This window comes from Micrasema longulum, unplaced genomic scaffold (genome assembly GCF_059751315.1).
Source record: "Micrasema longulum isolate JH-2025_06_02 unplaced genomic scaffold, ASM5975131v1 h1tg001038l, whole genome shotgun sequence".
NCBI classification, from domain to species: domain Eukaryota; kingdom Metazoa; phylum Arthropoda; class Insecta; order Trichoptera; family Brachycentridae; genus Micrasema; species Micrasema longulum.
This window is the reverse complement of record NW_028278226.1, coordinates 746,261-767,092: the sequence shown is the minus strand read 5'-3', so window position 1 is coordinate 767,092 and position 20,832 is coordinate 746,261. Positions and strand designations below refer to the sequence as shown.

General features: G+C 32.5%; 1 protein-coding gene and 1 long non-coding RNA gene across 3 annotated transcripts; both read left to right on the top strand.

The window, feature by feature from the left end:
* Window positions 1–3,550: 3,550 nt before the first annotated feature.
* On the top strand, window positions 3,551–4,875 carry LOC148277418 (uncharacterized). Its single transcript, XR_015823484.1, has 2 exons — window positions 3,551–3,577; window positions 4,510–4,875. It is a non-coding gene; the product is annotated as an uncharacterized LOC148277418 (long non-coding RNA).
* Window positions 4,876–6,646: 1,771 nt separating this feature from the next.
* LOC148277417 (rac GTPase-activating protein 1-like) lies at window positions 6,647–20,175 on the top strand. Of its 2 annotated transcripts, XM_088232934.1 has the most exons (15): window positions 6,647–6,732; window positions 7,096–7,225; window positions 9,051–9,253; window positions 10,535–10,712; window positions 10,986–11,155; window positions 12,796–12,927; window positions 13,526–13,703; window positions 14,039–14,189; window positions 14,893–15,022; window positions 15,267–15,413; window positions 15,491–15,617; window positions 16,019–16,142; window positions 18,360–18,492; window positions 18,861–19,126; window positions 19,863–20,175. In XM_088232934.1, the coding sequence occupies exons 4-15, from the start codon at window positions 10,544–10,546 to the stop codon at window positions 19,924–19,926; spliced, it is 1,791 nt and encodes a 596-aa protein (XP_088089060.1). In that variant the 5' UTR covers window positions 6,647–6,732; window positions 7,096–7,225; window positions 9,051–9,253; window positions 10,535–10,543; the 3' UTR covers window positions 19,927–20,175. The 2 variants fall into 2 exon arrangements, with proteins under 2 accessions (XP_088089060.1, XP_088089061.1); XM_088232935.1 differs by lacking the exon at window positions 12,796–12,927 and having other exon boundaries at window positions 6,660–6,787.
* The last annotated feature ends 657 nt before the right edge of the window (window positions 20,176–20,832 follow it).

The following is a 20,832-nucleotide window of genomic DNA, read 5'->3' as shown; positions in this document are numbered from 1 at the left end:
AAAATTTTACAAGTCATTCTACAGGGAAGGAATTGAAGGGAGACGCAGTGCAGGTAGAAGACGCATCTCTTGGCTGAAGAACTTGCGCGACTGGTTCCATTGCAGCACTCAGTCCTTGTTCAGGGCAGCTGCCAATAAAGTAAGAATCGCAATGATGATAGGAGGTTTAGTGACGATTACGATGATTTTTACACTGCAAAGTGGCTACTTAAACCAGCCAAACACAGCGCTAGTATTATGCACGCAATTTTAACGCGTCATATCGCGTATTTACGTACATAAGTACGAAAATACGCGCTATAATGCGTCAAAATTTCGTTCTTAACACCAGCCCAGGACCCCGATTACAATGGGAAGTTAATATTTATGTTTAATTTGATCTACGAAGTAAAATGAAGTTTTCTGTATGAAAAACAGAATATGCATACATTTTTTTCTTCTAAACATGTTCTATTATAAGTTACCGACGAAGATACTTTAAATGTTCATGCAAATATAGGGTCAAAGCACCAGTAAATGACCACCCCCCAGTAAACGACCATTGGTTAATGAAACACAATATAATAAGAATTGCTACATGTGTCCAGTCAAAAAACTTTGAACACTAGAAACTATAACAAAAGCAGTAGGCGGACACATCTTTTGGCAAGATACAAATCTATCAGTTTTGAACTGTGAGTTGTCAAAAGGTAACAGTGCGTCTTCCCGTTATTGTTCTGAGATTGATAGTGTTTTTATAAGGAAAGGTGTGGTAAGTGTTTTATTTGATGCTATTTCTTATGCAATTCTTTGAATATACCCATATTTTAATGTGTTAGGGTGTCTTATAATGTTATGATGTAACTTAAACTGAGTATTATTTTTACTGGGGTAGTAGTGGTCATTCACTGGTGATTCTGCTATTTTTTTAGAGTAATATTAATTATAATTCTAATACTCGTATTTCAATAAAAAAGTAAAAGTACTTAAAAATTAATGTGTTTTTTATTGTTTTCTTTTATTTTGTACGCTTAAATAATGAAATTTATACCTTTAATGTGGATTGTACTACAAGCTGAACCTTAAACGGTCATTCGTTAGTGCTTTGACCCTACTCATTTTCGTACACAAATATCGGTTTTTCTTTATAGACAGTCGAAGATAACTCTGTTAACTTCCCATTGTAATCGGGGCCCTGGTCGGAAGCGCATCTCTCTGTTTCTCATTACAATCACCATGGATATATTGGTTCGCAGAAGAGTTCTGCATCTCTTCTGCATCTCCTCTGCCACTCCTGTTCTTCTCGTGCGGCCCTTATTAACTCTTCAGCTCATATCCTCGCAGAAGCCTTCTAAGTATTCTCAGTGAGGACGCCCCCTGTAGTTTGTCCCCTCAGCCACCCCCTCTATTACCTCATATAGGAGACCCTCGCGACGCACAGTGTCCAATCCATCTAGCACGTCTTTCGGAGATGGTCTTAAGCAGGTGCCTCAGGGCTTACATATTTCTTATTAAAAAATAATAATCAGTGCATTCCAGATGTAAAATTGCTGTCATTCGGGTGAATATAAAAATATGCCATTTAAATCGCATTGGAAAATATACATAGTACATTGTACTGCACTATTCGGCACATAAATATTTTTTTTAATGTATGCATGGTCGACCTAAGTAGTGGTCAGCGCATTTGCTTATCATGCAAGAGGTCTCGGGTTCGATTTCCGACATGGTTGACATGAAATATTTATTTAAAAAGGTGTTTTTACACTAGAATATTTCAGAGTTCCGGGACTGGCACCTGAAGCGTGAGACTGATCATCTTACCTTTATGTAACAAAAATGATAAAGATACGCTGTTTGGTGTACCGATGCAATGCCCTATGCACATTTAGTTATGAAAAGGGGAATGATGATGATGATAAATGGTATATTATATTGTTATGTGCTATGTGCAATAAATAAAATGACTCGCCTACAGTCTGTATTGAATGCCGCAGCGAGACTTATTTTTGGAATCTCTAAGTTCAGTCATATCACTCCACTACTTCGGTAACTACACTGGCTACGTTTTCCACGGAGCGTGGCATACAAACTCTGTTGGTTTATGTATAAGTCACTGCACAACTCTGCTCCAGAATATCTAAGGGAACTCTGCATTACAGATGAACTAGCTGACAGACGTCTTACGCTTAGATCAGCTACATCTACGTTAAAAGGAGAAGTTATTGTACCTCTACGCAAACAGCGCACTAAATTCGGCGAACGCGCATTTGCGGTCGAAGGCCCTACGGCATGGAATGCTCTCCTAGCAGAGGTTCGAAACTGTGAGAGTGGAGTGTGTTTCGGAAGAAACATAAAACCCACTTGTTCTCTTAATCATTTGAATAAATCCTTAACATGTGGTGACAAAATACATTATTTTTCTTAAATTAAAAAGTTTAAATTAAATTTATATCTTTATATAATCACTTCGTAAAGCGCCCTTGAGGTATTATATTACGAAAATGGCGCTATGGAAGTTATCCATAATAATAATAAAATGTAAATGTGTTTTTTTTATGTCAAATAAAGATATGCGTATTAATATTATTATCCGCCGGTGAATAATTTTCTGTAGCCAATTTAAAAATATAAAAAAACTGTTTTTCATTTTTAAATCAGAGTTTTGGTGCCTACTTTGAAACTCAGCAGGTGTTTACGGTGACAAAAGAAAGTAATTCCACGATCAAAGTTAAATTACTGATTGATTTCTAAGGTAATAAAAATATCACACGCCCAATAATTATTAACTTGACTCATAATAGAAAATTTATACAAAATTTTCAGTGCCTTCGTCGGTTAAAACGTATCAACTGTGGGAAAATTCGAGTACCTTATATCGACAAATATCGGTAAAATCCACGTCAATAAAGGTTCCAGCTCTTTTACTTCACAAAAGGTAACAGTGAAAGGACGCCAACCACATACCCGAAAACCGTTTTAAAGGCCATGGGCCTTCCTCCTGGTTTCTCTCATACCAAAAACACATGTATTCTTCGCGAAAAAATAAGTACTTTTGTAAATTTCAATAATAAACCGCGATTTTAATTGAATTAAAACTCTGCTACTTTCATTGCCCCTATTACTGTGAGGTTGGAAAATTATACTGAGGGCTTGTGTCGGATATTGTCATTCTTCCTCTTGACCATATTGCAATTAGGTACAGGAATGGTAAAAAAACTGTGTTAGTTTACTACATTCGACAACACAAAAGTTAAGAGATGGAAGAGTTGAGGAAATATAGATGTTCAAACATAGGCAGAATTGCGATACACAGTGTGTGAATTGATCGCTTAAAGCAGCCAATGACAGGTCAAAGGCCCTGTAAATGCCTTCGCTTCTCAAAATGTCAACTATTTCAATAAATAGAAAAGATGTTTTTTTTTTCATCGCAAGTCTAAAAAAGAACATGCAAAAAAACTCCAGTTTGAGGCTGTGACATTTAATACCAGAATCTGGAGTTGTGGCTTAATGGTGTAGAAATATTGGGAATACGTAATATTGCTCGTACGTCACAAGTGTGAATAAAAACTTTCAAGTTTACATACATTTATGAAAGGTAAGCGAAATTCAATTTAATTTATTACATATTTTCATTCATCAGTGTCACCAATTCCCTATCCCCACACAGTGGTGCATAGAGCCCTCTATTGGTACTCCAATTTCGTATATTGGCCATTTTTGTTACATAGAAGGTAAGGTGATCAGTCTTACGCTTCAGGTGCCAGTCCAGGAACAATGAAATGGTGCAGTATAGAACCACCTTAAAAAACCAATAATTTTTATATCCAGAAAAATTCGGTTAAAAGGGCTGTTTTAAATTGACTACTCCTTAAAATGACGATTATTTTGAACATACAAAACAATAAAAAATTGATTTAAATTGTTTTCTTCTGCACGTAGTTAAAAATTTAATATGATTTTACAAAAGCTCGTTAATTGTTGGCGTGTAGAAACTATTTTAACAAGTTACATGAATTTAAAACAATACTCACGCTTAATGGAATCTTATAAGAAGCATACACGGTTTACTTACTTACTACCTGATACGTACATACGATAATTTAATAAAAATATAGTTTTAGAATGAATAATTATAGGATATTATTGTAGAACTCTAATTACTGAAGTACTAAATTGATAGGATATTATTGTAGAACTCTAATTACTGAAGTACTAAATTGATAGGATATTATTGTAGAAATCTAATTACTGAAGTACTAAATTGAGTAGCGAAAGTTAGAATAAAAAAGACTTGCGTGAAAAAATTATAAATGAAACCCCCTCCGATCATTGCAAATTTGTATTTTTTAGGAGTGATATAAATAATCGCATAACAATAATAGCGATAATAGTGGTAAATAGTATAAAAACAGTATAAAAAGCGAACGAGATAAAAGTATCGCAATGTAATCGGCCAGAAGTTTGGCCGGGAGAGAATGTTTAACGAAGTAATTAGTATTAATTACTCACCAAATGAAATCTTTGCAGTGAGAACAGAATGTTGGCTGCTTGAAGAACCTCGGCATGAACTTGTGGTCCTTGATGTTGTAAACATTCTTCTTCTTGAGCGCGCCTTTGCGGCCGCGAAGGCGGAAACCCAGAGAGATGTCTCCTCCCCCATCGTCACAATTGTTGTCGTCTGCCATCGTTCTCTCTCACAAGAATCACTGAACTTCAAATAACAGAGGATAATTTCTTTACTCCCGCCCAATGAGGCGCACCAAGCTGACGCGCGGTGCGCTCGCGACCAAACGTCAAAACCGTCTGGGAACAATATAAATAAAATACACACACAATGTTTACTTCACACAAACCCGTAACGGACCATCCCTCACAGAGCGCATGCGTCTCACTGACATATGAAACAAAACAATTTGATCGAACATGTGCCGTTTCAAAGGTGTCAGCACTGGCGTTTATACATTACGCATGCTCACAAGAGCAGGGTTGTCAAATTTTCGAAATACGTCACAAATAATAGAAAAGTGTACCAAACTAATTTAACATTACAGCTCTCATTCGAGGTTATTAAATTTGCAGTTATCCTTGTTCCCTCATGTGTGTTTTTTCTTTAAATAACAAAACGAATATTTTCACTTTCTCACCGGTGCATGAACACAAAATAATAATGCGAAACATAGATATGCGGTGAATTCCATTTTGAAATTCAACCGATTAAAAAAAAAAACAATTCCGGTGTTTCTTCCGTCGATACCACTTAAAATATCTAGAAAATTAATTTTGACCACAAACGTTTAAAAAAGAATATCTCATAATATCATAATAAAAATAAAAATACCGCAATGAAAACATTTTCACTTTTTTTTTCTGATTCCAAGTTAATTATAACAGGTGGGTATATTTGTTTTATTGTGAAATCTCGGTAATTTTTTATTTACTCTTATCTATATATTCTTGGTATTTTCATAAAAGGGATTCGGCAAATCTTGTTATTTTTGCTTTTGGTGCTTCATGCATCATGCCATCAAATATGAAATTGGGGGTTTAATTTCTTGCTAGGATCCATAAATAAACATGTATTTTTTCCATAAAATTTTATTATTATCTTTACTGATGTTTCTCAACCAATCGCTGTGAGAAGCCGCTGAATATAAGTTATTTTATATAAATTTCATACTTCATACACATTTCAGAGAGAAAATAATACTTTGTTTTATTATTTTAACCTTCTATTTAATTTCATGAGCACAGTTAACATTTTTCAAATATATAAATCATTAAATGTTGGGTAAGAAAAAAATTATTATTGCTACAAAAGCATTTATGTTGTTTGGTGACTAAGAGTTTTTTTCCACCTTTTTTTTTATTTTGCATTTTATGATATTATCACTTTTTTGGTAAAATGACAAATATTTCAAACATTTTTACATTTTCATTCCACTTGATGTTTGTGGACGTTATATGCTTCAACAAGGAAGTGGGCTTAAAATAAAGATGATGATATTTTAAGATAAAATATTACATGCCAGCCTCGTGGCATAATGGTCATCGCGTTTGCCTACTTAGCAAGAGGTCTCGGGTTCGATTCCCAAGTGGTTAACATAAAATATTTATTTGAAAATGTGTTTTTAAACAAGAATATTTCATAGGCCCTAGACTGGCACCTGAACCGTAAGACTGATCATCTTATCTTGATGTAAGTAAAAAAATAATAAGGTACGCTGAGATTGGTGTACCAATACAGTGTATTATGCACATTATATGTGGAAAGGGAACGATGATAATGATGATATATATAACATAAACTTAAAGGTATATTATGTTGTGATATTATATCCAAATTAAAAATCGATTGTTTGACTAAATCATAAATATGGCTGTCCACTTATCTAAATAAATTGTTTCACAGTGACCGTATGAAAACCCGATTTTAAATATGTCTTAAATTATTACTTTAATTCATCATATATTTTTTACTAACCATATATTATAAATTTCTAATTATGTTCATTGTGAATCTGGATTTATACGACAGTCTAGAAAATGTTTTTTTATTGTCTATGTCTATATTTCTCTCTTTTGCTGCAGACGCTACCCTGCGCCGTGACTATAACATCGATTCTCATTGGTCTAAATTTAAAACGATTACAAATCAACTGTTTGGGCCGTTGTGATTTGTGTCGGTATTTCTTTCGTTAACTGTTCCGTGAATTATTCGCATGTTATTTTAATGATAAAATAGTTTAATTCGTAAGTTTTCAAACCAATAGAAGTAGAATTATTTTTTAATATTGATAATAAAAAGGTATTACATAGCTAAAAACTGTTGTCAAGTATGATTTAGTGGATAAGTGGCCTATGAAAATTCAACTATTCGATCTGTGTGTAGTTATGGATTTGATTTGTTTTACATAATTATTAAGCAATTTTGCATTAAAAGTCATATTTGTCAGTAATCAGTGTAACGAATCTAACTGCAACAAACGTAAAATCCATTGGTTCGGCGTCGTCTCGGCGTTTCTAAATCTAAGGCATGGTTGTGTTGTCAAATGACGGTTGTGGTTTTGCGTCGCTTAACGATTTTGTTTTCTAAACGTTTACTTTTGATTGTAGATCATTCCCGAAGCTTTAAAAAAATGACAGACGTATCAGTGGATCGACAGTCATGTACTCTCCCTTTTAGCGGAGTTCGATGATTTGAACCGATGCAACAACATTTTAAATGATGGTGCTGCGGAAGAATGTAAGTATTAATTGGATAAAAAAATGTTTAATCTTCTTTCAACCTAATGAAAATACAGCCTTAAAACACTTGATAGCGATAAATCCACTGATTTATTGCATTATTATGGCGTAATAAGTTTTCTTGTATATGCTTCCTAAGATAGTTTTTACAATACGTCACATATTATTCCCCCCGTAATGCATAAACTTACCGGAGATTTAAAAAAAAAACTGCTTTGCTTTTTATTTTAAATTGTCAGCTAGTTGGAAACAGGAAAAAAGCATATTTTCAACAGATGGAACTCAAATCACACAAAGCATGATATGGTTTAGCCAATATTATTAAATTTACCAGCAATTTTAAAAAAGGCTGTGCATAAAACAGTTAAACAAATCCTGCAATATCTGTTGATTTGCAATTTACCAAAAATTTGTCTGTTGTAGTGAATAAAACAATGCTGGGTGCCTGACTTGGAAATAAACATTTAACCTTCCCAAAGATAACAATCAATTTACGACCAAAATATTTTTGTTATATCTGTTCACCTTGCAGTGTAGGGGTCGGCGAGTTTGCCTTACATGCATTAAGTCTCGATGCTTAACAAGTTCAACAGAAATATTTATTTTGAAACACGTTTCTTCATTGCAATATTCCGTAGTTCCCGACTGGCATCGAAAGCAAAATTTTCACCAATTTGCCTCATTTAATCATTTATTGTGATATAATGCAATCGGTGTACCGATTCTTAGAAAAGTTGATGCGAAACATTCATTCAAAAGGTAGTTCTTACTTTATAATACTTCATTGTCCTTGGTCTGGTACCAGGCCCCTGATTACAATGGAAAGTTAACAGAGGTATCTTCAATTTTCTTTAAAGTAAACTCGATTTTTTTGTGCGAGAAATTAAATATTCACATTTAAAAAATAAATAAACGTATTTAATTACAGGTTACTGATGGCCATACTTCAAATTTTCATACAAATACACATTTTCATACAGAAAATTCGATTTTACTTTTATAGACTAATGAAAATAACCATATTAATTTTCCATTGTAATCGAAGCCCCGAAGTGTAAGATTGATCACTTCATGAAACAAATTGTCGAGTTACCTGTACTGTGCCTTATACACCACCAGGTGTGGATGTAATAGTGTTTTTTGTTGTAAATTATTGTAAAATAAAAAGTTTGTTATTAGTGTAGCACATTTAAGTGTATTCTTACAATATTTGAGTTTGTCCAAATGTTTGTAGAGAAAAGACTGCATTTCACCCCCTCAGGAGTCATTAAGATTAACAAATTACAACAGGGATGGAGAATACCTTAAAGAAGGGAATATGGAAGTCTAGGCATTTACAGGGCTTATGACCTGTCATTGGCTGGTTTAAGTGGCCACTTTACACACTGTGTAACATTCACCATTTTCCCTATGTTTGAACATCCATATTTCTTACCAATGCCAATCTCATTCAGCTCATCAGCCAATGACAAGTCATAAGCCCTGTAAATGCCTAGACTTCCATATTCCCTGTTGTATTTGTTAAGTTTATTCTTTTGAAAGAGCACACGTTTCGTTTTGAGAGAGCGCAGGTGATACAAAACTAATATTATAAATATAGAATAATATTTACAGTATATTCATGGAGTCTGTACAATTTGTATAGACATACTGTTTTAACAACACAGCTGTAGTTTCGGGAGAGTGCTCCTTCCATTGATGGGTGATACAAAACCAATGATATATTATAAATACAGAATAATATTCACAATTTAATCAAAGAATTTGTATAGACATGCAGATTATTATCCAGTTCCTCAGCGCTTATTATTCCTTCATTGCAGATTTTATCCGCTTTTTGGAGGTGCTGGAGACTTGGCAGAAGCAGTACACGGCTGCCGAGTCAGAGGCCACGAGGCTCCAGAAGGAGCTGCAGGATGCCCTGAAGGCCATCTCCGTGTGGGAAGCCAAGTTCACCCACGCCCGCAAACTCCTGGACGCAGAGAAGAAGCAGAGGATCAGAGCCGAAAATGACAGAGATGCCTTGGTATTTCCCTTAATATTATTAGAACGGCGAGCGATTATTAGCTAATGTGCCTTTATCTTACTTATCTCTATGTTCATATTATACATATCATTTGATCATGAAAATGCGACTCATTTTGTGTTTATTATCATGGTTACTTGAGTAACAGTTGTATTCAAAATATGTATAATAAAAAATAAAATAATGTCATACCTGTTAGCGTAACTAATTTAAATTCTTATTGTGCATCAGATCTTTGTTTAATTTTATAAGGGAACAAACATTATGTATACGTTACAATACTTAAAAATACATAATAAGGCCGGCCATCTAATAAGATGAATTCACTTAAATTTAACCAAATAAGGCAACGATTTAAATAATATAAAAATGAAAATGAAAAGGAAAGACATACCGACAAAACAAAGGAGCTAGTGACGAGGAGTGGTAAAGGTTATATGAAGGAAAGTGGGAGTGGAAAGTTGCATTTTACTAGCGAAAAAAGTGAAAATAATGATGGCGAGTAATAAAGAACAGAAAACATCTATTTTCTTTTATTCTGAATCAAATTAGATATTTTCTGTACTTACTATATAGACTGTTAAATAAATTTCAACTGTTGGAAATTACTGTTAAAATGTTTTGCAAATATGAGAGATGGTAGAATGTTTCCAGTGATTAGTTTTAATGTTTAGAATATAAAAAATATACGAAACATTATAATATTTTTACTGTAAATGTGAAATTAAATGATTTATTAAAATAATAAACCTGAATTATGAAAATGTATTTGCATAATTTCAATTTACCTAAATATTTCAACTTTGTTATCGTTTTCAACTATGTAGTTGTAAAATACTTTATGCTAGAAAATGGAAATTAAGTTTGACAGGTGTCGTTTCTCAGTTGGTTAAACGTCCCACTATGAAATTGGCATCATGGGTTCAATTCCTGCCAGTCGCGAGAAAAAAATCCAGCAAAGATTTTTTTCTCAATTTGTCTGGGTGTTGTGGTTTATAATTCATAACTTCCACGTCCTTTCTTTCCCACCTGCTGACCAGCCTCTAAAATAGAGACTTAGCGGGTTATTCGTTTTTTTTTATTGTGGTGGAGCGTGGTCTGAATCTCGGACCTTTGATCCATAAGTCTGCAACATTACCATGGGACCACAACCCGGTTTAACATAAAAATAAGAAAGAAAATAATTAAATTAATACTTTTTACAAAAAGGGTCACATTATCATTAGAAAATCTGTGATGTAAAGGGTCGTAATAAATATTTTTTTTTTTTTTTTGAAACAGGAAAAGCAGATGATCCTGGCCCGCGACCTGCTTTTCAATGACAACCGAGATAAACTCAACAATGAGACCTTGGAAAAGTTGGCCTTTCTTAACAATACTTCAACTAACCGACCACAATCTCACGGTCTGGAGACAGGACATGCCAGACTTAATACCATTAATGAAATGAATTCTACAGGTATATTTTTGGTTTTTATTGTGGTATTTATATTTAATTCAACCCAAAACTATCCAAACGCTTTATGTTATTAGACTTAGATTTTTTGTAAAAAAATTCTAGAACCTTTTAACAAAACATTTAAAAATGGTTTAACTAGATTTATTTGTAACCTTATCTATTTATGATGTAATGTATTGGATAGATTTATAAATAATAAAAAACAGCTTTCAATATGTTTAGGAGAGGTTACAATAAATTATACTAATGTCTTAAAAAACGTTTTGATTACAGGTAATTTACTATCGGACCAAAGTTTTTCTCGTTCCGAAGATGATCTGGATGAGTCTCTTGTTAATGGCCGGCGCTCCTGGAGAAGGCACCGACCCTCTGGTGTTATGGCACCCCCACCAACCGAAGATCAGCATCCTCCACTAAAGAAAAGGAAATCCTCCAACGGAAAGGTACACAAATACGATCAACAGCTTTTCTGCATTTTGGGAATTTATAACTTGAATGCCATTGTAATTCCATTCTGTTGCATCGTCTCTACCATTTCACTGAATATGTTCCTTTTGCATGCAATAAAACAATATTTATACAGTAAAAACAGTTATTGGTATTACATAAACAATAAATGACGACTTTTATCCAAGTTATAATTAAAATAAGTATGTTGAAATAGCTTCATAAATTGAAAAATAATTTTCCCCATAAAATAGAATTCAGGAAAAAACATTGCTATTTATGTATTTCATTTTATTTACTTTATAACTGCTTATGTAACTTAATGTAATATTTTTATTTAGGTTTTTCCAATAATGCTCAATATTTTTTTATTTTTATTTATTTCTTAAGTTAGCTTATATTAAAACTAATATAAACTATTATGTACATTTACATCATCTATATATATTTACATTTCCTTACAGTAACTTATACATTTATTTTTAAATTCTTTCAGACACTTTTCATTCTTCATACATTCAGGCATCTCATCATACATTTTTAAACCCTTATACATCAAACAATTTTGCGACTCAGCTCTTTTCAATAATGGTAGTCTTATTTTATCCTTTTGTCTAGTAGCATATTCATGACAATTTTTGTTTAAGACAACTTTATCCTTAAAATATTTTGGTAATTTATTGTGAAAAAATTTATATATAAATATCAACATATTAAATTTAAGTCTCCTTCTTACAGATAACCATTTTAGTTCATCTCTCATTTTTTTTACATTGCTATATTTATTTTTCTTAAGAACTATTCTCATCGCTTTATTTTGTAAAATTTCTAGTTTATTTAAATTTCCTATCTAAAATTTCTAGTTTATTTAATATGTGCTATCAAGTATTTTTAAATAGCTTATAAATTTAAGTAATCATTATATTTTACTTATTAATTTAATGTTTTATTGTAATTATTTGTCCGACTAACTGATTAATGTTTCCTTCATCATAATATTAGAATAATCTGCATAAGAACTACCTCTACCACCATCATGCCATTTCTCTGTAGGGGTAAGCGGGGAGGATGCACTGCTACACACATGTCTATCCTGACATATGTACTTTCCTATCTTCTTGCACATTCATATTCATCTTGTCATGCATGCCCTGTGGCTGTGTTGTTTGCTTTTGACATAGTCCGACTAGCTTTAATATTTTTGTTAAAGTATGGCTAAATATGGTATGTCAGTTTTTTAGGCGTATTTAGTAATCACCGGATTTTTTAGCATTTTAAAAATATTTTGTGCAAATGCACCATGGTGAAAAAAATTCCTCAGTAAAGAAATGTTCAATGCATCTACTGACACTAGAATTAGGCTTGTAACTAAAATTCAAATTTTTTAGAGGCCATCCAATTTTAAAATTGATAAAAAATTATAAATCATGTTTTGCCATCTTCCAACTTTTCTAATCATTACATGTCATAAATGAATTGCTTTGACCAACTTGAGAAGTCCGGGACTAAAAATTATAAGTGGGTGACAGGCTTTAAACCAATTCTTCTATGACTATAAAATATTTTTCTTGTCTCAATGTTGCTTTTGCATCCAGTCTGGCTAACAAAACTCTTCCTTTCCTCTTCCAATGTGCAGATGGATATTAACACCACAAATGGGAGTGCTAACGGGGGTGGTAGGGTAGTGGCTACAACTACCCTCACGCTTGACCGCTGCTCAAACAAATGTATGGCTAACGGGCGAATTATTGCTTCTTCAGTTATTGAGGTAAGCAAACATTAACTTTACACCCATTTACCCTTCAACTAGGATTATGAATATTAACATGTTTCAAAATTGACAGTCTCCAAGATGTAAAGGTTAAAATTCGCATGGGGCGGTTAATGGTTCACCTTTCTTTTTAACCCTGGGTGTTCTGTGCTATAATTTATAATTGTTATTGAGCCTCTTAGCCTTTTTACACAAAAAAATACGAACTCTGGAAATAATTTATTTTGGCATAATTTATAAACAGCTTTGAAAACTGTTCACAGTGAGGTCTATTAGTTGACTAGATTGAAATCTAAATGTTATTAAATAATAGTCATGAAACCCAAACTTATAAGCCACTAATCCCGGAGCAGAAGTAATCCGCAATGTAAACATAAACTGAATAAATCATATTAACAACGGTCCATTTGAATATATGTCACCATTTATTGTTTTAAACATGGCCTCCGTTAAAGACGATAATTATAATATAGATAGCAAAATGTTCATAAGAAACATTGAAATTGAGACCCCTTATGGAATTAAGTTTAAGCTGCATAAACATATTTCTTTATTCACTATAGGAGAATAAAACAACTGTCATTATAAATTGTAGGGATACCAGAGTAGTACTAGCAGTGATGATGTTCAAGCTCCCGTAAAGCAGGAGGTCATTCCTCCGACACCTAAATCCACTAAAACAGAATACAACATCAAGATTCAGTCCAAGGGAGATGGCTATTATGATACCAACATAAAAAATTTCACACCTTCTGCTCCACCATTGAAAACCGGTAAGATTACTTTTGTTTTTTCAGTGAAAATAGAAATTATTCATCTTAAATTACCATAAAAGCTGTATCTTGTTACTATTGAATATGAATATATCTTTTGATGATAATAATAAAAGATAATTTGTTAAGAACTGTTTTTGTGAAAAATCGCCTCAAGCTCGCTAATAATAATCCAGGTTACATAAATCACACACACATTCGATGTTTTGAGTTTATGAACTGATTTGAATATGATCAAAACTCCACATTTCCGTGAGCCGAGCGAGTATATCAAGATTGATAGAATAGAAATATTCTAGAAATACATTTCAACATTGTTTTTTTTTCAATTTCAGAATCAGATATTAAGAATTGGGGTACCTCCAACGTAATGACTAGTGGTGCAGGAGGAGTATGTAGTCCCCGCGGTACTGGAAGACTCCGCCAACACACTTTTGTCAATAAGACCATCATCAGACCAGAACCATGCACTACGTGTGGGAACAGGTAAACATCACTTAATTCAAAATCATTAATAAGTAATCATTGGCATTCCACAAGATGTGATTATTATACAACATTGACTTAAAAAATCTATGGTCATAATATAATTAGGACGCAAGTAAGGCTTTGAGTCTTGAAACAAAGACGAGATATGGAGACCAAGTCTCAAAATTTCCAAACTTTTTAAGACTTCGACACTATTCGATACTAAAGATAATTTGTATAAAAAAATAATTCATGTAGTAAATAAATCACATCACAGCATACTTTTTATTAAAATGAATACAAAACATTCCGACCAACTATCCCTATATCACCAATTTATGCCTAGTTTGGTTAAGGACAAATTTGAATGAAATCCTCTATATTATTTCAATAAACCCACCATGTTGACATTGTTTGCATAAAACTTTTACTCTCTACTATAATGGGATAATATAATTCAGAATTCAAAAAAAAAAATTTTAGAAAATGAGATGTCTTCATAAATGGCTTAAAATAATCTTAATTTAAAAGGTAAATAAAAAAATTTCAAATTTTACAAATACAAATAAGAATATTTTATAATATTCGGCTTGCAGTTTTATTTGAATTGTTGATTTGGGATGAGCTCTCACAACTAGTAAAATGTAGTTACCAACTTGTGCCAGAAGCCCGACGATATAATCAATAATTCTATTAATATCTATTCCATTCTTTATTATAGAATAAGGTTTGCAAAGTCCGTTGTGAAGTGCAGTGACTGCCGAGCTGTTTGTCACTCAGAGTGCAGAGACAGGCTACCCCTGCCCTGTGTGCCCTCTCACCTCACACCTAATGCAAATGGCAACCACATTGTAAGTTCTTCATCTCTTTTTTTATCGCTGATCAACAAATAAAACATGCATATTTATAAAATATATATATATATGTGAAATATGTAAAAAAATGTTTTATAAAACAGTCATTGAAATTTGTTTTGGAATATTTTCTAACCGACTGACAATTTATTATACATAGCCAATGTTTTCTTATCCAAACCGTTATAATATAATCAGAGAAATCTTTCAATCAAACTCATTTTTAATTGTAATGTTTTAGGGCACTATCGCCGACTTCACGCCGAATGTGAGCCCAATGATACCTGCACTGATAATTCATTGCGTGAATGAGGTGGAGGTTAGGGGATTAACAGAAGTCGGTCTTTATCGAGTTCCTGGATCAGAGAAGGAAGTTAAAGCTTTGAAGGTACCAATATCACATTGTTTGATAAATTAGTAACGATCATGAAGTACTGGTTTTATAATTTACTAAACTTTTTCTAGGAAAAATTCATGAGAGGTAAAGGGACACCTCCCCTAAACAACATTGACATTAATGTGATCTGCGGGTGTATTAAAGACTTCCTGAGATCTTTGAAGGAGCCACTTGTAACATATTCATTGTGGTCTGGTATGTCTCATTTTACCATACAATTTAATTTTTTTTAATGTCCCAAATATCTTTCTTATTCATGGTTAAAAAGGGTTTAAACTGTTTTTATTTATTATCAATTTATGTTTATGCTAGCCCTTGCAGTGTAGTGTCTTACTAAGTGTGTCGAAGTAAAAGGAGACTTTGAGAAATAAATGGTTTTTTTCCTACTTGGGTAGCTTCATTTTCAATCCGCCCTCGTAGCTATTGAAAGTGAACTCATCTTCATCTCAAAGCAAAATTATTTATATTTTGTTGTAAATGCTCACACAATAAAAGTCTGAATTGCGTGTTGCTACAAGATGACACTTTATAAAAAGTTTACAACATCATCAAAGTTTTTGTATTTTCTTGATAAAAACGTATACATATTTTTACAGATTTCGTGTCTGCCACAGAAATGGAAGACAAAAGTGACAGTGTAGCGGCAACCTACCAGGCCATCAGTGAGTTACCGCAACCCAATAGGGACACGCTTGCATTTATGATGCTACATCTACAAAGGTTTGTACTATACTCAATGTGCACTTTGTGTTGGAAGCACACCCCAGAATTGACTATGTTGGTTTATTATACAACAATGTATTTCTGTTAAATAAGATCCTATCAGCTTGGCACTAAGAAATACATACATACCCATCAAATATATATTTCTATGTGCTAAGCTGATACTTGTAGGAGAGATTACCCCCAGAATTGACATGATTTTGTTGTATATTTATAATAATATCGTACCTTTATTTTTCACAACGTCCAGTATTTAGATAATATATAAAGTTCGAGAACTAAAAAAAAATGAATAATATTGTTGTATTGTAAGAATTCAGATATTTCTTCAAAATGGGTACTAAACATTATTGTCTTCTTATCGTAAATTTCTTCCAAAAGATTTTTTTAATACTTCATTAATATGTCAGTGGGGTAATTCCATGCTAACTCACGTCACATTTAACTCCACAATTGGGACTTTTTCAATGTGTTTTATTTATATATAATATAAATAATAATATAAAAAATATATATTCTGTATATCACAGTACATTGAACATCGATTAGGGAAACGTTTTCAGTAAGACATTAATTCAATTAAGGTAAACAAATATTTTTAAATATTATTTCACTGTGGTAACGCACATTTCACCGTTTGTCATGCAGTTCTAAGCACAGGTATATAATGCTAAAACATGTAAGAAAAAATAAAAATTAGGTAAATTTGAAGGGATTCTTGTTTATTTCAATAACTATAAACAAATTTCTCTATTTGTATGGAAAAAAAAGTAACTCATGTTATATGGTTATTTAACAAGTCATATTTTTCAACAAAATGCATAAGAATGCTATGGAATAGTAACATAATTAACTTAATAGTAATTTAACAATAATATTTACAGCAAAGATTCACTCAGCTGAGCCTTAACTCAATAATGGAATACCATCTTAGGAATCTTCAGACGAGGAACCATAAAATTAATACTATGATTCTTTTTTTATTTTATTTGCACAGCAAGCCAGGAGGGCCCAATTACAATGTGAATTATGAATCTCCATCTTAGAACAGGCTGTGCCATGTTAGATGGAGACTATCATAAACAGAGAACACTCCGTTTTCATTTTACATTAATTGGTTTTATATAGATTCCCTGTTATTAAGTATGTATATTATTATTTTTTGCAATAAATTTATAAATAAATAATAATTATAGCATGAACACCCACCCAGGCTTGAGAAAATCACACTTTAAGTTTTGTGTTCTCACCGGGAATCGAATCCGAAACCTTCCATCTGTGATTTAAACGTCTGAACCACATAGTGATTTATCACAGAGGCCGTTGGATGTGCTGGCAGAAATATTTTTCACAAGTTTTATTTGTCTCTTAGTGATGTTTATTTTGAAATTCTTCTTATTTTCTATCCTGCTTCAATTTTATTCTCAGTCTTCTCATTTATCGGCTCCTGTTAGCAACGTGATACTATAAAAACAGAATATAGTTACTAGAGCGAATAACTACGATTATGTCACAAGAGCTCTTGTTGCTATCTGTAATGTGAGTGAGCCGGTAACGCACATTACAACTTTTAATAGCTTAGAATTCGAGATATTTTAATGAAATAGTAAAAAAAAATTGATTATTGTACATTTACGTAACTTTAGTTACATTGTTTCGAGGTTAGGTTTCTTTGTTTTTTTTCTAATAACAGCCTAATATTATGGGAATATGTTTTAGTAGTATTCAATCTACAAAGAATGCCTTATTAAAACATGTTATTTTAATTATATTAAACAAAAAGGAAATTGCACTTCCATAGATATATATATTTTGACAAAATTCAACATTGATACGCACAGAGAACACGCGTTGACCGTTACATCTAGAAATATTTTTAATTGGCGGGAAAGTGTTATGATTTTGGTTTTACTAATAAGAAAAATTAGTTACCTTCGGCATGCAGTTTTAATGTAGAAAAGTTTTTTGATTTCCATATTCATGTCTCATTTTCATTGAAACACCCAGTAGTACACGAGTGAGAATGTGATAATCATTTGAAAAATATATACATAATGGACAATACATATTTATGGTTAGATTAATTGTCCCATTAAAAATAAATTTAGCCAGAATGCACATTTAATAATAAAGAAATTTAAAACACAATGTGCCGCCCTTTAAAGCCCATCTTAATTAGTTCAATCATCATGTTTATAATAATTATCTCCTCAGGGTGGCAGAGTGTGTTGAATGCAAGATGCCTATAGAGAACCTGGCCAAAGTGTTTGGACCCACCATTGTAGGATACTCTGATGGAGACCCGGAACCTAACTATATGTACAAACAGACACTGCAACAATTTGCTGTAAGTTCTTTATTTTTCTTAAAATTGTACTACAATTTTTTTTTTTTTTCTTTGGTTTGCCTCATGGTGTTACATTACATAAGTGTTTTTTTAATGGGCTGCAAAAGGTTTTTTTTAAATAATATGTTTTTAAAATATTTATAATAAACACGCAAAATATATATTTATGTCCAAAATATGAATAAGGAAGACTAGAAAAGACTTTTGTTGAGTCAAACATTCAAATAGATTTTCTTAAAATAGACAATAATGCATTTAGAGAGTTTTGTCAGTATACTGATGAAATAGTGTATTAATAAATTAATTTCTTATTCATTGATTGTGACAATCTTTTGTCACGCACCTTTCAACATTTTGTGCATGTCCAGGTGATGGAGAGGCTCCTGGAGTTCAGCTCGGACTACTGGGCGCGCTTCACGGGTGTGCTGTCGTCGGACGGCAGTTCAGTGGCTGCCACGCCACCGGGTGCTGCACTGCGCACGCCCTCGCTGCGCACGCCCGGGCAGCGCCCACGCCTGGCTACGGCGCCCGGCACCACACCGCGCTCGGCCTTCGCGCGCCACACGCCCTCGCACTCCTCCGCCTCCTCGCTGCGCAAGGGCTTCTTTTACAGCTCTGCCACCACCAGCGACAGGTAGTTACAACTGATTAAGACTTGACATAATTCTTTGCTCTGTTACATTTATTTATGGTCCATTAGAAAATATCGCACATCCGATAAAATAGTCACAACTCTTATTTGAAATTATAAAAAATTATTGATTGAAAATATGATTATTATGAAAACAATCTCACTCTAAAAAAATGGCATAACTCTAGCTTTACGCTTTAACCACTTTATGACACACTTATTTGAATGCGGCCATTCTCAAACAATGTTGTATTTTAACTAGGTATTTTCTTTGTGACAATTAAGATTTTGTTTTAAAAATATAATTGCAATTTTTGAAACAGATCTAAATATATATAACACATCAGCATTGTTTAAAAGGGTGAAAAGAAACACAAAATAAAGAAAGCATGGTTTTACGACAGTGTTATTTTAGTTTTTGGGCACTCGAGATAAATATATTTTTAACACTGTTTTAGTAAGAAAACTAGTAAAACACCTAAAAACAGATCACAGCCGTATTTGTCACTTTCCGATAGTTCTTTTTATAATAGTTTTAAACTATTAAATTAAGGTTTCATATTTTTTTATGTTTTTGTAACAAATTTTCTATGGAGACAGTTTGTCAGCATGTGAATGCATACGGCCCCGCATACTTACAATGTCTCTTGAATTATCCTTTCTGTGATGGAACCACTCCTAATCAGAGAGTTTTACATTTGTAATATGATTTAATTTAGAATTATATTTCTTGTTTCAGCAATTCAATGCCGCGCAATAGAAACAGAAAATTCTACGGATCTACCGCTGATTTTGATAAATAAGTATTAATACACCTGTAATTTTTGTAAATTAATTTATTTCTATGCCCACAAATAATCTCTTTAAAGTATTTAAATATTATCTTAATATTGATTGTCAGGTCAACACAAAAGTTACAAATCTGAAAATAGTTCATAAAATACCTAACAGTTTTGAAAATTCTTAACAGTGAGCATACAAACATTTTGAGCCGGTAGTTTTATTATTAGAAATACATAGTTGTTGTGGTTAAAAAAAAAAATATGAAAAAACAATACTTTTTACTATAATGATTTTAAACCATTGCAAACTTTTCAAGGCAGCACCGAAAACTGTAAATCTGGGGAAAATGATACAGTGAGAAAATGAAAAATGGAATTACATATTTTACTCTTGGGAACTTTAAACAGATTTGTGTTCATACATATTTTTTGTGAACATGGCAAAAATAAGCATGCCGTAGTTGAAAATATGTAATGTCTTCATAGTGGGTTTATTTGATTAATTTATAGAAGTTTATTCAAGTTAGTCCATTACAGGCAGGAATATTTATTTTAAAAACTGATAATTTAAATTTTTTTCCCTATTTCTATTACATATTACTCATAATAAAATAACCGGCCCTTTTTAAACATGTACTTTGTTCATTTCCATGTAAATAACAATATGTGTAGTTACATGCCTTGAATAAATTGTTATGCAAAAGCTTCAAATAGGCATCAAACATTTCGTAAATTTACTATGCGATTGTCGTAATTAAATAACAGATTCATATCCGTCGGAGATACACATCCAAGAATTTGGTACAAGGAGTATCCGAATTTGGATATTATGTTCTTTATTTAAAAACAATAAAAAATTGTAACAATGGTTTTCAATTTTCAGATTTTCAATTTTTGCATGGACTTGACAATTTCTTGTGTTTACCG

Bases quoted from the DNA above. Each gene is read 5' to 3' on its own strand.
- LOC148277417 (XM_088232934.1), top strand. From the start codon at position 10,544: ATGATCCTGGCCCGCGACCTGCTTTTCAATGACAACCGAGATAAACTC. The intron at 11,156-12,795 runs GTACACAAATAC...TCCAATGTGCAG, and splicing joins GGAAATCCTCCAACGGAAAG to ATGGATATTAACACCACAAA. The intron at 13,704-14,038 runs GTAAGATTACTT...TTTCAATTTCAG, and splicing joins TGCTCCACCATTGAAAACCG to AATCAGATATTAAGAATTGG.